The following is a 17,280-nucleotide window of genomic DNA, read 5'->3' as shown; positions in this document are numbered from 1 at the left end:
TGGTGTCACCTCCTGACAAGTCCCACTGCACACGCCTCCAGGTATCTGACTGAAACCTCCCCACGCGTCCACCCGCCTTCCTGAGGGACTGCCCGCCTCACCGCCCAAGCCTGCCAAACAAAAGCTAGCCTGGCTAGCTAAGAGTTTTCCAGCCCCTCACCTCGCAAAACTCAAAGTATGTATCTCTTCTTTGACAGACTAACGTTGGGCCGCTTTTCCCAGTAAAGGGTCACTTAGAGTAAACGGGGGGGTGGGGGTAGGGGGAACCCAGGTGAAAGGCTGTGAAGTCACCGTCTAGATGCTTGAACAAGACCGTGTCTTGACCTCTGCCGTACCTGTTAAGAACTTCTCCAGAAGTTCGCTGTGGTTCACTTTCTTGATGGTTCTACCTGAGTATGTAGCCAGGGTAGGAACAGCACCGTAGGAGAGGAGCAAGCGGACAATTTCGAGATGATCATTCTTGACAGCATCGTGGAGAGGCCTAGGAGAGGTGCGGGGGATTACACCCGTGCACGCGACGCTTGCTTCTAAGGACACGGGGCAAAATCGAGCGTGTGCGGCCAAGCCTCGTAGGCGCGCTATTTCACCGAGGAGGTGAGTGTACGGTCGCTGCGACAAATTACTCTGTTATTTCAACACATAACCCTTTACGGGACAGGTGAAGGGACCATCTCAGGCCTAATTCTTCAATGCAAATCTCTCTTAATGCATGGCCCAAGGAGGAACTCAGGCCTAGATGAAAACGTTTCCAATGAACTTAAATAGTGACAGACTGTAAGAAGGGAACGTACGGAGGGGTGGGGGGAAGAATCCCAGCATCACGGAAGCAGATACGACAAGCCATTGTTATACCATTACAAACAAAACCCAAAAAGTGCAGTTTGTCAAAGAAACTGGGGGCAAAGTGGAACCTCTCCTGATACCAACTTGGAGATGAGTGATCAACCCTCTCGCCCAGAAGCAGTCGACAGGCAGGGCGAGTTCTCAGGAGGATACAGAGTCCTCCTGCCCGTGTCCGCTGGGGTCAGGAACACTGTCCGCAGTCCCATCCAGAAAGGATGCGATTTGGAAACCACGAACCACCAAATACCTTACAGTTTTGCTAATGTTATGACCGTCAGGAAAGCCCCAGTGCCCTGCCTCGTGGTGGCATCCCAGGTACAACCAGGAAGATGCTTGGGCTGACTCAGACCTGGGCCTCTGGCCAATAAACCGAGGTCAAGGACAGAGTGGGGGCCAGGCCCGGGGATGTGGGTGGACACGGCAGGTCCTATCAAGCCAGTTGCCACTGGACCTGTCTGTACTCCTGCAACTTTCAACTCACATATATGTTCAAGAGTGAGATTCAACAGACGCTGGTGAAGAGTCCAGGGTCTTAAAAGAGAACACCCCTGATTATTCATGCAGGCTCAACATTTTCAGGGACCTCTGTCCATAAGAGTGTCACAGAGTTTTAAAGTTCTATGTAAATTTGCCAGAAAGATCTGTCCGATTCCATTCTAGAGGACTCCACCACCAGTGTGCTTACATGGCACTCACTCTCCATCTTTCCTTCTGGGGTTCCCCGCACACCCTGAGAACCACTGCCTATGCCCCAGCAGGGCCAGGCCAAGAGCAAGACCGCCACTGACCCGGTTCCATCCTGGGCACTGCAGTTGACATCGGCGCCATATTCAAGGAGGTGTCGTACGATGTTGAGCCAACCTCTTGCACAAGCCTCGTGCAGGGCACAGTAACCCGCATTGTCGCGGTGGTTCACATCACAAATCTTGTTCTCCAGGCAGTACAAGACCACTTCCTACGGGGAGAGGAGAGGAGAGGAGAGGAGAGGAGATACCATCAGACAACCATACAGTGAACCTTGTAAGGGTGACCTCCCCATAGCTTGGCGGTGCCCACTTTCAAAGGCATACATCCTTGGGGCCAAAAGCCCACCATAGCGCGGGCAGGCGGCAGGCATCCTGGTCGGGGGTGAGAGTGTGTGAGAAGGGCTTGGAGATGCAGACAGTGTTGTCTAAGGCTCTGCTGCACCAGTGGCCTGGCCATGGGCAAGTTACCCTTGAACTTCTCCAAGCTTCCACAGGGCTGCTGAGAGGACGCATTCGGATAGCGATGAAAGCCCTCAGCCCAGGGGCCGACGTGACCAGTACAGAAGTGTCACAGCTGCTAACATCTTAGATGACACATTGCCAAGCACAGACCATTCTCACTTGATGGGTCTGTTCAGTCAGTGGCAGTGGACGATAACACAAGTTTAGATAAAAGTATGGATGACCAACACTTAAAGAGAGCTTAAATCAGCCAGAGAACATTCCCCAGCTTAGAGAAGCAGGGACACACAGGTCAGCTACATCCTCGCGCCCCCTGTTAAGACCCCAAATCAGAACCTGGGCCTCAGATGCTCTTGTCTGTACGTTAAGTAGAGTTAAAGAGAAGCTCTCTCCCTCCATCCTCGAGGAATGACACAAAATGCCTCCAATAACCCCACCCTCTATTTTGCCTCACTCCACCCTCTCGGGGCAGAATCAGTCTAATATTCTCATATTTACTCAAGTTAATGACAGGAACCTGATACACCACAGGCTGCAACCTCCACATTTCAAGAATCAAATAAAACATTCACCCCCGCCCCCGGAGATGTTCTGTGTCAACACTGTGCATTAGAATCACTGTTATTAACCTTATTTCTTTGGCTTGTTAAAATATTAATATGAACCACTCCCAGTAAGCAGAGCAGGAACTTATTCAATGTTTTATTACCTTAAGAAAGTTTTCAGACACATCGAAAGCATTTGCCACCAGAAAACACATTATACTGTTTATACTGGGTAAGTCGTGCCCAGCAGAGAGCCGTCAGGTTCTGAGAGCTGGGAGTAGGCAGAACGTGCATGTGGCCCAACACATGGTCTGCTGGGTAAGGGGGGATGGGATGGGGTCAGAACAGGCCTCCTTGTGACATCTCTCAGGTAACTCATCTGTTAAACCTAAAACGGGGGTCATTCTAGCCGCCCATAAGTGCGAGATGGGTTCTGTAAAACCTTTTATGCCCTTTGGAGGACACGCCAATCAAAGGTGACCACTCACTTGGGAGCGAACTAGAATGTTCCATTTGCTTACCACGTGAACCTAATGGGGCATGCTGGTAAACCTGGCCATTGGTGCCCTGTTACTTCAGGTCACTGCAGCAGCTCCCTTCCAAAACAAGAGGAGGAAGAGAAAAGGCACGCCCACGAATGCATTTCTCCGTTTACATCCCAACCTGCCAGAAAGCCCACAATCCTCTGGGCTCCCAGGCCACCTGCCCCGAGCCCTGGTATCCAGGATACCGCATGAAGCTGCTGCTCTTTTAGCAGGCCCTCACTAGCCAGACTTGAGTGGACGGCTGCAAGCTAATGAGTTGTGTGCGCCAGCCACGGAGAGGCCCTGTCACGTGGCTCTGGGATCAGGTCTGAACGCCACCAACTGCTGTGCACACATCAATTTACTCAACCCAGGGTTTATTTGCTGTGACAATCATGGCCTTCAACTGGAAACCTTCATCACTACTAGGGCAGATTCAAGGGTACCTAGAAATGAAAGGCCGTCCAAGCTGGTGGGTAAGTCAACTCTCTTCTCCTGGAAGATGGCAGCAAAGGCAGCAATAGCCCCACGGCCAGGTCAGACTTTTTGCCACGGGCTGTCCTAACTCAACCACGTTGATCCCACTGTTTACACAGTGCTTCTCATTCCCCAGATGAGGACGTCTTCTGTCACCCACAGGAACCCAGGAGCTACCAGGAAAGGAAGGTAGTACTATCCTCATTCAACACTTGGAAACTGAGGCCCAGAGATATTAAACCCCAAGTTCAATTAACATGAAGTACTAGACCTAAAACTCAGGTCTTTGGTACCTGGTCAGCTGGGAAGATTCAAAAGGCCCAAGAGGGCCCCAGTTAGAGGGATGCAATCCAGCTGTGACGAGCACCCCACAGGCCTTCTCTGTTGGGGGTCAAGTGGGCTAACTACACTCTCCTAGCTAAGAGGGTGATGGCCTCTAAATGGATGGCAACCGTCGCCACCAGCACTTTCTCTAACTGAAAGGTGAAGAGGCGGGGCGAGTCTGTCGACGCAACACATTCCTTGGTTTATTTTCTCCGCTAGAAATAAACGGGAGTGTCTGAAGGGCAGCCCAGCCATTCCAGAGCAAAGTCAAACTGCTTTTGTCGGACAGCTCTCTGTTCAGCGGCTATAAGCCGAATGCCACTACCCGCAAAATGTAACCATAAAGGCCATAAGCCCGACGTTGTGAGTTAATTAAATGCCTCATTAACTTTTTAAAAAACATGACTTATTCAGTTCATAGAAAATTTAACCATCACCGCTAAAGGCACAAGCATGTGGTTGCACAGTGGCGTTTCAGCCTAAGAAATAGAAGCCTTTTTCCCAGGAGGGAAAGGTTTGAGGTCTTTGGCCACACAAGTGATCTATTTAACGCAGATCTGAAGCCAGAGTGTGTTTCTAAACTTCCAGAACCACATTATCATGACATAAAGCTCAGACAGCCTTTATACTGCACATGGTATCTTTGGCTAAGCAGAAGAAAATAACCAAGAATGCTGAAGACAAAACTTCAGGAAAACCCTCCCAAACCACACCCTTATCTGCTTAAGCAAACTGTCCTTCAATTTGAAAAGGTTGAAGCTGCCACATCTCCCAACTGGGCCATCATCCCAACATTTAAAATTCTGCCCAGAGAAATCCCAGAAAGTTGGATTCAAAGTTGAAAGCGTTCATCTACTTGTCACAATGTTCAGCATCAACACTGGTGATGTGTGGAATCTACATATTGAAATTTACATTTGAAGAAAAAAACAAATCCGACCGTAAACATTCCCAAGGCTTCCTGTGCAATCAAAGGCCAGGTAGCCTAAAAAAGGATGGATCAAGTGCCCCTTGGTCCAGGCCTCAGAGCCACCAAACCAAAATGGAAACTGTCTTAGAGGACCAACGACGGTCTTTGGACCTCTCTGGTCCCAAAGGGAGGCTGCTGGAAATGATGCCAAGTTCACAGGTGGGGCTCGGAGCCCCGCCCTCCACGGCGGGTGCAGCAGCACCCCGCCCCCCCATCTCCAGCATTTGCTGGAAGCGGGAGTCTACTTTCTCAACCCTAACCCAAAAGTTGGGGTTAGGGGTCTCCCCCCCACCTCCAGCGTTTGCTGGAAGCAAGGAGACTATCTTCTCAACCACGGGGGGGTCTAGCTCAACACTATGTGCAACATCTGCTCTGTCCTCCTAGGCGCCCGCTCTCAGCTCTTGGGAAACCAACTGGGTGCTCCTTGGACTTCACCTGCAAGTAACTGCGCTAACTACCAGAAAGTGCTCTCTAGCTAATGGAGAGGTCTCCAAGAGACGTGTAGATATAAACAACAGCACATTCAACCCACAACAACAACAACAAAGCACCCCAAACTAAGCATAGCCCTAGTGCTTCCAACTTCCCACCCACAGTCATGCCTTAAGGCCAAGGCAGGCACACTTCCAAGGGCTCACGGCACTATGGACCGGGGTGGGGGGACACGACGGGAGACGGGGGACAGGGGCACAGAGCTGGCTGAGGGTGTGGGCGCCAGGGCTCCGGGCCAGCCTGGGTCCTGCCACCCCAGTGCTCATCCACACCTCCACGCTCAGCCTGCTGAACCGCGTTTTACTGTCACCATTCAACTCCCAGAGGGCTGATGCCAGCACAGAAAAATGCCTTTGCCCTGTGGGCTATTACATCACAATTGCTACTGACAAGTATGGTGGGGGAACTGCACCCGGCATGGAGAGTCATCTGTCTCACAGAGGTTTTGAACTGTAAAAAGGGCAATTCCAGTGTGAGCCAGTCTTGCTGAGGAGCGTGGTGGGCTGTGGAGCACTGCTGGATTGCTACCTGTACGGGTATCAGCTAACCCCTCTGAGGCTCAGTTTCCTCATCCGAGAGTGGGCTAGTACGCGTTACTCCCAAGTGAACATGTTAACAGGGTGAAAGGAGTTACTACAGATCACACGGGCTTAGGCAGATATCAGCTATCTTTCTATGTTGCTCTAGCAATAGAGGCCATCACTGTCATCAGCCGTGCTGGGTTGCGATACAGCAGTGTGGACAGGGAGTTTTGTGCAAGGCTCAACCCCTGCTCCCCGCCCATCAGCCCTCGGCTCCCGTGCCCTCTCAGAAAGAGACTGCTCAGGTCTGCCCCACTCCCACCCCTACTCTGCACAGACACTTCCCACCCGCTACCCCACAGGGGCATCACTCTGCCCCAAACAGCACAAGTTAGTAGAGCTAATAACTACTCTCCTACTCTCCTTCTTGCTATTCAGAATCCAAAAGGGCTCATTAAAATTCCCCTGGTCGCCAAGCCCTGGGTTAGGTCAGATTTTATATCAGAGATAAGTGAGCCAGACTGGCCGAAGCAGCCTGCCTGCCTGAACGGGAACGGAACATCAGAGAGGCCTGCCTTTCTTTTCACACCACGACTGAACAAGCCACCAAAGAGCCCGCAGTGTGAGCGGGAGCCAACGCAAACACCCTGCTGGAACACCCAGCCCAGCCCGCCACGTGGAGGGGGCTGGGCTCTGAGACACGCCCCCCATCCCCAGCCAGTGTGTCCCCCACCCAAGGAGCAGCAGCCGGTGGATCCTGATCCGGGGCACCGACAAGGATGCTCACCTCGTAGCCAAGCCGGGAGGCCTGCTGTAGGAGGGTCTCGCCCGCGTTCTTATTGACAATAAGTCTCCGCGCTTCCGGTGGCATCGGGCGGGACTGGGTGGTCTCTGGAGGGGAGCTTGACCATGTCAGCTGCGAGGCCTGGGAAGCTGGTAACAATTGCTGCAAACGGTCCAAGGGCTTCTGGTCCTGCTTGGCCGGCGAAAGATCATAGCCGGAACTGGGCTCAGGCCGCTTTCAAAATCTCCGGACGGTCACCTATCACGAAACCAGGCAGCGCACACATTTCAGGCTGTCCTTCCTCCACCCGCCTGGTTCGCCTCCTCCCTGAGTTACAAACCTGAGTGGAGGAAAGCACTTTTCCTCCTCTCAGTCTGGGGGAGACGGGGCGCGAGGAAGGGGTTGCATTTTTACTAGCTGGAAACTTCACCACCACCCAGGAGACACGTCCCCTAGGAAGGGGCAGGGACGTTTTGGGGGGAGGGGTTCAGGAAAAGGAAAGCTTTGTCCCCAGAAGCAGAGAAGCAGGCAGGTGGGATGTGCCTGCACGGGCCCGGGGGGCGGGGGAGAGCCAGGGGCAAGAGGTACCTTGCCATCCGCATTGTCCACCTAGGAGTCCCCTGGCAGCGGCAAGCCCCGCCTGGGCTCCTGAGGGCTCAAATGCTTGGTATTGCACGGTCGCTTCCCGGATGGTTTATCGCTGTTGTCGGTGTATTTCTGCGGCAGGGGCGAAGGCTGCCAATCCATTTCTTCGTCCATGCACAGCACATCTGTCAGGGGGAGAAGCAGCGGGCGTTACACAGTTGTAGCCGGTGAGGAAAGAAAAGCCCATTGTTAGCACTGATCGTTGGAGCAGCTTCAGTTTTTAAAGATATACCAATTATGTTTTCAAAGCGCTAATATGTTAATCATCCCACATTCAACCGGCAAATAGGCTAACCCACGAAACGCCAAATGGCAAGTCGCTTCAAAGGGCCGCAAGACAGGGCAGAAGCCAGCCCTTCGTGCGCTCCCGTCCCCACCCGTGGGGGGCCTGGGTGCTCGGGACAGGGCGACTGGGGACAGCCTGAGGCTGGAATGAGGGCACTGACAAGCGCCCGGGGTCACCCAAGACTTCCCTTCCTGCCCAGCCGCGGGCTGGGTGATGAGGAGCAGCCCAGGAAGTCGAGCTCCCGCCTCACTGTCCATTCCATAAGGAAGTGTGCAGGCTGAAAGGACCTCAGGAAGAAAACTCCCCGCTCGCCACACGCTACTCTTGTCAACTTGGATGGCGCTCAGGTCCCCTCCAGGGCCGTTTCCCACAGAGGGCGGGTGATCCACCCTCCAGGAGCGCCCCCCGCCCCGTGCGTATCCTTGTTCATTGTCACTGCATTTAAGGGACTCCTCCAACCAGCTGCTGTTGCTTTTGGCCTCTGCCCTTTTCCTGCCAGGTTTCTCTTCGGAGATGCTATTGCCCTGGGGGGTGACCGCAGGCTGAACCGCCTGGGTCACTTCCTTCCTGCCCTGCCGGCCAGGTTTGCTCTCTGCTCCCGCCGTTCTCTAAGGTGCAGCAAGCGGCGCTGCTTTCTGGGATGGAGCCCTGTTAATTCAATGCACACCTCAGGTTGGTCAGCTCACTATAATGTGGCTCTTCTAAGTGGTTAGAGGAACTGTTTGTCATTTCCCTCTCAGGCCAGTCAGCTAATGGAGAAATAACTACAAATTAATGAAGAAGCCCCCCGGGGCGGGGGTGGTGGTGCGGGGAACAAACTGTCTTACACATCACTAACAGGGGTGGGGGAGGGGAGGGGTGTGGTCACTGTGTTGGCTGGAACTTGTCACCAAGTCTCGGGAGGGGGTCTATTTGCCTTTGGCCACCTTTGGGCTCCAGCCCCGCCACCTGGCTTTGGGGGGGGGTGGGATGGGGGTGGGGTGTGGGGAGGTGTGAGTGGCTCCCCCCAGGGATCCAGGGTGGGACTGGAACTTTCCACTGCTCCGCTCCAGGACTTCCGTAGGGTGCCCTGCGGGCCCGAAGCCAAACCGAGCTCACCTTTGGAGACCCGTCTCCGCTTGGCTTTCAGCAGAGAGTCCTCCGGGAGCACAGTGGTCTCAGTGTGGTTCCTATTGCCAGACACCTTGCGCTTTCTGTTCAGCCGGAGGGTGGGGCTGCGTGACGCGTCCGGGGCCGCCTGGTCGGTGGGGGACTCTCTGGGGGGCTCCGTGTCCATATCCTCAGGAAGATCACTGTCTTCTGGGGCTTCAAAGCGGTCAGGTTTGCTTCCATCATAACACTCCCCTAGGGGAGGGGAGACAACCCGGAAAGGAGGGAACAAAGGTCACCAGGAGCAGGCAGGACCCCCACGCCCAAGGCAATCTGCTACCAACAGACCACCCCCCTTTGGAGACCAGGGGCCTCACACGCCAGAAGCACAAAACCCTCAGAAAGACGTCCCAAAGGAAGGACAGCTGAACACAACCAGCAAAGAAAGCAGAAAATGAGGCGCGTAGCCCACTCACAATCCATCCTTCAAGGGTCAAGGTGAGGCATCTACACCATCCGTCTATAGGCATGTGAGATCACTCCCTAACTGCTTAACTCTCCAAGGTGGCTTACTTTTAAAGGGGGGGTGAGTGACCTCACAGTAAGATCCAACCAATCAGGGCAGAGCTACAACGGGGGGTGAGTGACCTCACAGTAAGATCCAACCAATCAGGGCAGAGCTACAAATGACTATGGAAACAGCTGCTAGTCAACAAAAAAGGCTGATGTCATCAAGAGACCAAATAGCCCCCAACTGCCATCTACACAGACATAGCACCAATGTTCACTTGGGTCAGCAGGGGCGAGGGTGAAGAAAAAGGGTAGGGAAAGAATGGTGGGAGGCTGGGAAGCTGGGGAGACCAAGGCAAGAGGAGCCTGGCAAAGGGAAAGGAAAGGCTTCCTGGTGCACACACAAGGGTCAAGGGCAATTTCAAAGAACTCAACCAGATTGCTACAAGTCCGTCTGTCCTCTTTCCACACCCGTGGGGGGAAAGCATTTCACTGCCATCGAGGGGCTGCTCCTATTTCCTGTCTAGGAAGAAGGCCCACAGTGACACCAGTCACCCACCTGGCACGTCTCCACGCCTTCCTTCCCAGGCAACAAGCATCTAAGGACATTTCAAAGACAAGACTCCAACCCCCTTCGTGGGGGTGGGGTGGGGGGGTGCGGCGGGCAGGGCTGAAGTACTCACACCTCAGCTCCGCCTGTGTTGCTCCTGCCCCTCTGCTCAATCTAGCATCCACTTAGGGCTTTTCCTCCAATCACCCCAGCCTAACATTACTCCTCGCTTTTGCTCTAGCCAAAGAAACAGTTCAACTGCTTTGCTAGTCACATTGTTTCTAACACACAAATAATTCCATAATGATCACTGTGCTGTTAAAGAGTTCCCCGAAGATGACCCTGTGTCCATCACCGGCCGGGGGTGGGGGTGGGTGTATGAGTTTGGTATTTCGTTAACACCTGAGCTAAGCTCCCACAGCCCGTTTTTCTAGATGAAATCATGGACACACCCCTCACATGCTGCTCGCATTCCTCCTCCTCTCCCTAGACCACTTCAAGTATCACTCCCACTTCTGCTCAGCAGGCTGGTCCCCTGATCAGCCTCTCTTGGGAGCATTCCCAGCATTTAATGGCAGCCAGTTGTGGGGATGAACCTCACCCTGGCCTGGGCTAGCCTGACCTGTGTTCTCAAGGGTGGAACACACTTAGCTTTTCTCCAAGGGTATCCCAAGGTGGGAGAGATCCCCATCTAGTCTTGCCGGAATGGTGGAATCACCCCAACCGCGAGGGTCTCCTGCCATGGTAGCAGGAGAAACCCCAAACTCCTGGCCTGTGCTTACGGGTGATGCAGCACAGGCTACCGCAGGCCCGGTGAAGACGGCGTGCTGCAACTCTCACTCGGGCTGCTCTGTGACCCTCTTAAACACTCGGGCAGGAATGGCGCCGCTTTACAACTCGGCCCCCTTCACTTGTAAAGTGGGAATGTTGGGTTTCCTTGGTGGCGCAGTGGTTGAGAGTCCGCCTGCCGATGCAGGGGACACGGGTTCGTGCCCCGGTCTGGGAAGATCCCACATGCCGCGGAGCGGCTGGGCCCGTGAGCCATGGCCGCTGGGCCTGCGCGTCCGGAGCCTGTGCTCCGCAACGGGAGAGGCCACAACAGTGAGAGGCCCGCATACCGCAAAAAAAAAAAAAAGTGGGAATGTTACTGCTAGCCTCCCTCCGGGGTGGGCTTCATAATCACGGGCCGGGCTCAGCACAGAGAAAGGCTGGAAAAATCCCTTTAACCAAAAGATGCCAAGACTTTCAGACCAGCCTGAATCTCAGGCCTGAAATGTAGGAAATTTTAAGAGGTGAGCCCTGCTGGTTACACCATTGGACTTCTCTGGTCCAATCAGCCTTCCCTAAAAGCTCCGTGGGAGGGGATCCATGGAGGGATGGAAGGGCTACCTTAAGAACCCCCATGTCCAAGTTGAAAGTTTCTTTTTCCAAACTAGGTCCATCCACCCTTCCCCCAACCCCAGAGCCTTTTAGGGCAAAGATCTCAATTCCCCTCAGCTAAGGCCCCCCAAGACCTTACGCTAGTGTGACCTTACCCAGGCCAGTAATAACCCTGAAGGACACCCACCCCGACTGCCCAAGATGCCCATGGCCACCAGCTATGGGGTAGAGGCTCCGTGTCACTTGGAGCTTCTCAAAGACTGTTCTAACCACGACCCACACGAGGATGACCCTTGAGGGCAAAAGAGATGGGGAGATAAATAGATGCACGGGGATCCTAACCATCAGGCTTTGCCATCATTGCTACTTTTGGCCCTTCTAAAAGTGGGAAGCCATGTGCCCTTGGTCACCCAGTCTAAGCAAGATGTGAACGTGGTCCCTGCAGCATGGTCCTATGACTCACAGCACATATATCCCAAATTCATTATGGTTGTACCATAGCATCACCTCACAGAAGCATCACCACAGCAACATTTACAAGTCACTGTGGCAACAAAGCACCCTCACCACTGTTGAGCCATGCCCAGTGAGGCCTAAACAAGGTGAGAGGGTTCTGAGTCGCTGCAAGGCTCCCCAGGATTAAAATCCCCTTCTCTGTAGCTTAACTGTAATAGCACCTCCAGTCAGGGCTAACCTTGTTCAAAGTTACACCCGCTACAGAAGGAGTGCAGGGGATCTCTGTTCCAAAGTAGTTTACAAACGTGCAGGTGCTCAGCTGGAAGAGAAGTTCCCTGAGCAAAGAAGTTTCATGAAGCCCCTTGACTGAGCCTTCCTCCAGCTCCTGGCCAGGCACTGCCACTGAGCAGGACCTAGGCCTGTCCCAGCCAAGTGGTTCGCAAGGGAGATGGTTACTCCAAGTTTGAGAAGGAAGGGACCAATGCCTCCTTGCCCCGCCCCATCTTCAAATGCCACTGAGGGTTCCTAGTGATGAACTTCCAAGTCTGAGGAACCTCCAAACTCATTTGGTGAACTTCCAAAATAAAAATTTCACTCAGCCACCCATGTGATCATAAAGAATAAATGAGTATCTCGGCCACTGTGTTTTCAAGTTAATTCCTTTTTTTAAACAACCCCTAGCAACAAGATGCACCCGCGCCAGGACAACCAGGGCCGTGCAAACAGCACCCACCACCTTAGAAGCTCCTGGGCCCTCCATGGGTAGGGGCTGCCTCAGAAGGGGGAAGGCATCTTGAAGGCGTCCTGGACCCTCTCTGGGACCCATGCCCGCCCCAAATCCCCGCCCCAGCTCCCATGTGCTCACAGCTCGGCTCTCGGCCACACCGACACCCATGAGAAGGACCTGAGCCCATATCAGCTGAAGACGTGATGGCCCAAGAACAAGAAGGCCCGTTCATATCCAGCTGAATGGAATGAACACCTGCTGGGCCTTGGACGTGGAGGCTGCAGTAAGAACAGTGGCCCCTTCAGGTGACCTTTCCTGACCAGCTATTTACAAACCCCACGTCTCTACAAGACAGAGGGTGGGTGGGGAACCCACCTCCATTGCCCCAACCTTTCAAACGCAGCCCCTCACCTTCCCCAACCCTTCTGCTGCCCTCCCATGGTGGCGATTCATGGCTCACTGGGCCACGTCCCGGGTGCTCCAGGAAGAGACCCGTCGGTCGGTCTGAGATTGGAGGCAGGCGGTGGGGGGAGGGGGCTTTCGGAATCATCTGGGGCTCAGGCCCTGCTCCCCATCAGCCACACCGAGTTCTCGTCTCCACGGTCAGCAGGAAAGACTGGGAAGGACGCACACTAACGTCTCTGGGAAGAAGGGTGGGTGAGGCCACTGAGACATGAAGGGCAGCAGCCACCCTGGGTTTGGCCACGTTGCTGGAGAAAAGGGCGAGAAGACTCGAGGCCGGTTAACTGCCCGCTCCCTTCCTCCAGCCTCCCTCACCATCCACCCGCAACAGGCAGATTCCCTCCTCAGAAAAGTGCATCCCCGTGAACTTGGCCTTGCCCACTTTTACCACATCTCTCTGAGAAACTTCCCTAGGAGCTGAGTTATGAGGCCACTCAGGAGGGTAAGGGCTGCGTGTCAGCTGTGAGCACAGGCAAGGAGGGAGGCCTTCTTGCTGCTTCACTCCAGGGTGGCCTGGACCCTCCGTTTTTCATTCCAATCCCGAGGGGGAGGAGCTCGGAATCGTCTACTCCAGGCACATCAAGAGCCCCATCCCTCGGGTAAGGCCGCCACTGACTAGCCCCAGAAATCCCCTTCTACGGGAGCCACGTGGGACACACCGGTCCCGGTGTGGCTTACCCAGAACCCTGGCCACAGGCCTTTGTCTGACCCCAAAGATGAGCTGGGGGAGGGCAGTGCTCCAAGCAGCAGAGAGAAGCACACGCTGCTGCTGACCACAATTTTCCCGAACTGCATCAGGCACCCACGACCTAAGCGTGCGGGCCAACGCCGACCCTACGACTGGGTCCAAGGGCCTGGGCCTCCCAAACGTGCCCACCATCCCCGACTGTCCCGTCTCAGGAGGATTGCACGCCCACCCTGTCCTCGACGTTCACCTAGGTGCCCTCACTCACCATCACCGGTGAGGTTTCTGGGGTCCGGAGCAGGCTGCAGGCCACAGGCCACAAGCACGCACACTGAAGAAAGTGGGAGAAAGACCTCCACTTGCTGCCAACGCATCTCATTAGCCCAGGAAGTCTCGAGGGCAAAGCCCGAAGTCAACCCCAGTGGGGGAGCAGCCGAGGGGACCGCAGAGTGTGACTCGAGGCCAACACGAGCTTTCTCTCCAGTTCGGCCTCCAGAACAGAACACAGCCGTCTGGTGGGAAGAACGGCCTCGCTGATCCCACGGCCTGGGAGCGTGGTGTCAGCTTCTCATGACTGCAAACGAGCCTCCACAGAACACAATGATGCTCATCTCTCTGGGGCCTTCATCAGCCCTCATCGCACGTGAACGAAACCTCTGCCTCTGGAGGGAGAGTCCGAGTACTCTCCACTCCCTCCCACAGGAGACTGTCACTCTGGAGGGTCTGGCTCTGGCTGCAAGTGTCATCCCACTGCTACCAAAAACCCGTGTCCGTACCTGCTACACAACAGAACACATACCTGCTACGCCGGAGGTCCTGCACTGCCATTCCTCTGCTCTACTGTATCAGACTATTACTAACTACAGGACTAGCATTGCTCCGGAAAAAGGAGACGCGTGCCAGGGAACAGCATTTCATAGGTGCTTCACTCCTGGATGCCGCAACGCTCAAAAGGACAGCCAGCCTTGCAATCCACAGCTGGGAAGGGTGGCCAGAGCAGCCCGTTCTCCGAACAGCCAGCACCCAGACGCTGGGCCGTCGGAAGCGTACTGTTTCCTCTCACCTCCCTCGGCACTGGGAGCGGAACCGCCCCGTTCCCACCGACGTGGTACCACACGCGAGCCGCCTGGGTTCACTTACATCTCTCACTGTCGTTCTGGTCGGCAATGGCCTCCTCCGGGGTCACCGACTTTGGCTTTTTGTCCTGACTTCCTTTCAGCCTTTCCCAGTCAGCGGGGCTGAATTTGCGCACCTCGGAGTCTTTGGTCGTGGGGTGGCCACCTTCTCGCTCTTTCATCTCCAACTCTGAGAAGCGCATCACTGCACGCTACAAAGAGAACGGAGATGGAAAAAAGACACACCTTACCACCAAAGCTATTTCACTGCCCTTACCTTAAAGGAAAGTATCTTCAAAGAAAAGTTTGCCCAAAACCAACCACAATTTATGATACAACTGAGATATTTTAAAATTGAACGATAAAACGTAAGAGTGTCTATGTGTAACTAGTCACACACTCTTTATTCGTAAAGCCATACGTATGTAGAGATATATGTGGTGTGTATATATAGCCATACATACACTGTGGCATACAGACAGACATTCTCTTTCGAAGGTAAATAAAACAAAACAAAAACACAACGCAAAGAAAGCGAAACAAAAACACAACAGAAAAGAAAACAAATGCACAGTGAATAAAGATGACCATGGCCCACAAACTTCCCTTTGTATATTTGGAAATGAAATTTAACTCAAAAGGCTTATGGAAGATTCTAGTAATAAAAATTTGAAGAATTGACCTCACAGTAAGCAGCGGGTAGACATAAAATACTGTCCTCTTGTAATCCTTCCATCTATGTAATTAAAATGGGCACTCAATGGATCATTTAGATAACTTCAGCCATTTTTATAAGCATAAACCAATTTTTTTCTTAACATTGCAAAACAATTTGGCTTTATTTGTGTTTTAATTAAAAGTAAAATATCTTAAGGAAATTCCTATACAACATCTATCATTCACTAGCAAGTTAAATACATACTCTATCCCATTAAGCAAGGTTTGTGTTTTTGTTTTGTTTGTTTGTTTGTTTTTTGGGTGGAAAAAAAAATTGCACGAATCTCACAGACATGCGGCCGCTACACACCTCCACCAAGTATCACGTAAGGCATTCTAAGCAGCGCTTTTAGGTATATTTGTTAACGTACAGTAACAGCAGAGAAATCAAAGCGATTGATAGGTAAATGTCATGCAGTCTTTTAGACATCCTTCGCAATAATTAAAACTTCCGTTATCAGCATTCGAGTGGAGTTCGCTTAAAATCTACAGAATAACTTCAAGTATCCACTTACGTCCCCTTACTGGACACATTTCAAACATTTAAATTATCCTAAGCTTCATTAACCAAATCAGCCCAGTGTCCTGCCCTATCATACCCCCGGCCCCCTCCTCTTCACACATTAAAAAAACCTGACAACTGGTCAGGCTCCTGAAATTCGGGTGGTGGGGGCTCACCTGCAATGCCCGCTCCTCCCGACTGAGCTGACGGGAGTCTGCGTACAGTCCGGTAGCGACACACTTGAACCGGTCACCCACGTAACCAGCGGAGTTTGCGATTCTCTTTGCCAGCTTAGATGGCTTCGGTTTCAGAACTTTGCCATCGGTTGAACCTGCCTCGTCAGCTCCGTCTTTGGTGTCGGTGGGGGTGACGTCCACACTCGGTGGGGCACTGCCCACGCAAAATGGTTTGGGATCCTCTTGGGTTTTCCCGAACGTGACCGCAGAGCCGTCGCTCCCCAGGGTCGGCTCCAGGAATGCAGTCGAGACCGGCGTCACCAGGTTCTCCTTGTTGGTTACCGCTGGAACATTCTCCTTGCTTAAGCCGGAAACTGGCTGGCCCGGAGCCTGTTTGAAAGTATAGGCTTCGTGGAAGTCACTGATGCACCCCAACTCCTCTCTCAGGGCAATGAAATCCCGGTGTGGCTGTAGGGCCATATTTTACTTTTTTATTTTTTAATATATGTTCACATGTTTCCATAAAGGATCCAAGGTGGCCCATAACGTAAGGACACACAATATTAGCTTTAAAAAAACATGGAAAAAAAAAAAAAAAAAGGGAAATCATGATCCTGGAAATGGGTTGCATCCTTTTAAGGGGTGAGAATAACAGAATGAGTGAGCCAAAGATTTGGGAAAGGATCTCACATTTCCAAACGTCCAAATCTTAAAATTGCACCAAGTGGGAATGTAGCTGTGGCAGTATTAACCTGAGAGAGCTCTATGATCGTTGTCTTTACTCATCACTTGGTTGCAAGGTTATAAATGACAGGGTAAGTGAAGGAGGGCAAGTAGACAGATAAGAGTCATTTCCTGATTCTCAAAAGAAGGGGCATCACCTAGGGAAGGGGACTGCAAAATCCTACAGGAATCCTCTTCATATACTAAATTTTCTAGGTGGCAAAAGTATCTCCTTTGACCCTAGCAGCCAGATGGAACTTAGAAAAGTAGTGAAAAGCTACTCAACTGAATGCAAGTCATATGACTAGGAGCATGTCAGTGAAAAGTTCAAGGGAAGATGCTGTGGAAGAGCAGTTCACCTTGTGGTTGAGCGTCCTCAGAACGTGCAATGGGAGGTGCAGCACCTGCTCTGTCTCACAGGGACCCTCCAATCTCTAAACTCATCTTTCCTGGGAAGCTGAATTCAAAGAGTCAATTTTAAAAAAAGATAGGGCTTCCCTGGTGGCGCAGTGGTTGAGAGTCCGCCTGCCGATGCAGGGGACACGGGTTCGTGCCCCGGTCTGGGAAGA

At 52.9% G+C, this 17,280-nt stretch overlaps 1 protein-coding gene and 1 pseudogene across 3 annotated transcripts in view; one reads left to right on the top strand and one right to left on the bottom strand.

Annotated features, from left to right (window-relative positions):
* Positions 1–17,280, top strand: part of LOC308610805 (centrosomal protein of 78 kDa-like) — a 262,130-nt pseudogene that overhangs the window by 190,794 nt on the left and 54,056 nt on the right. The window lies entirely within an intron of this gene.
* Positions 215–14,650, bottom strand: LOC308610813 (BCL-6 corepressor-like). Of its 2 annotated transcripts, XM_081259816.1 has the most exons (6): positions 14,619–14,650; positions 8,718–8,963; positions 7,277–7,458; positions 6,692–6,946; positions 1,632–1,798; positions 215–481 (listed from the first exon to the last, which is right to left on the bottom strand). In XM_081259816.1, the coding sequence occupies exons 4-6, from the start codon at positions 6,773–6,775 to the stop codon at positions 295–297; spliced, it is 438 nt and encodes a 145-aa protein (XP_081115942.1). In that variant the 5' UTR covers positions 6,776–6,946; positions 7,277–7,458; positions 8,718–8,963; positions 14,619–14,650; the 3' UTR covers positions 215–294. The 2 variants fall into 2 exon arrangements, with proteins under 2 accessions (XP_081115942.1, XP_081115943.1); XM_081259817.1 differs by lacking the exons at positions 8,718–8,963; positions 14,619–14,650 and having other exon boundaries at positions 7,277–7,477.

This window comes from Mesoplodon bidens, assembly GCF_964165515.1.
Source record: "Mesoplodon bidens genome assembly, contig: HAP1_SCAFFOLD_126, whole genome shotgun sequence".
In the NCBI taxonomy this organism is placed as follows: Eukaryota; Metazoa; Chordata; class Mammalia; order Artiodactyla; family Ziphiidae; genus Mesoplodon; species Mesoplodon bidens.
The sequence above is the reverse complement of the archived record's forward strand: the minus strand, read 5'-3'. Positions and strand labels throughout refer to the sequence as shown.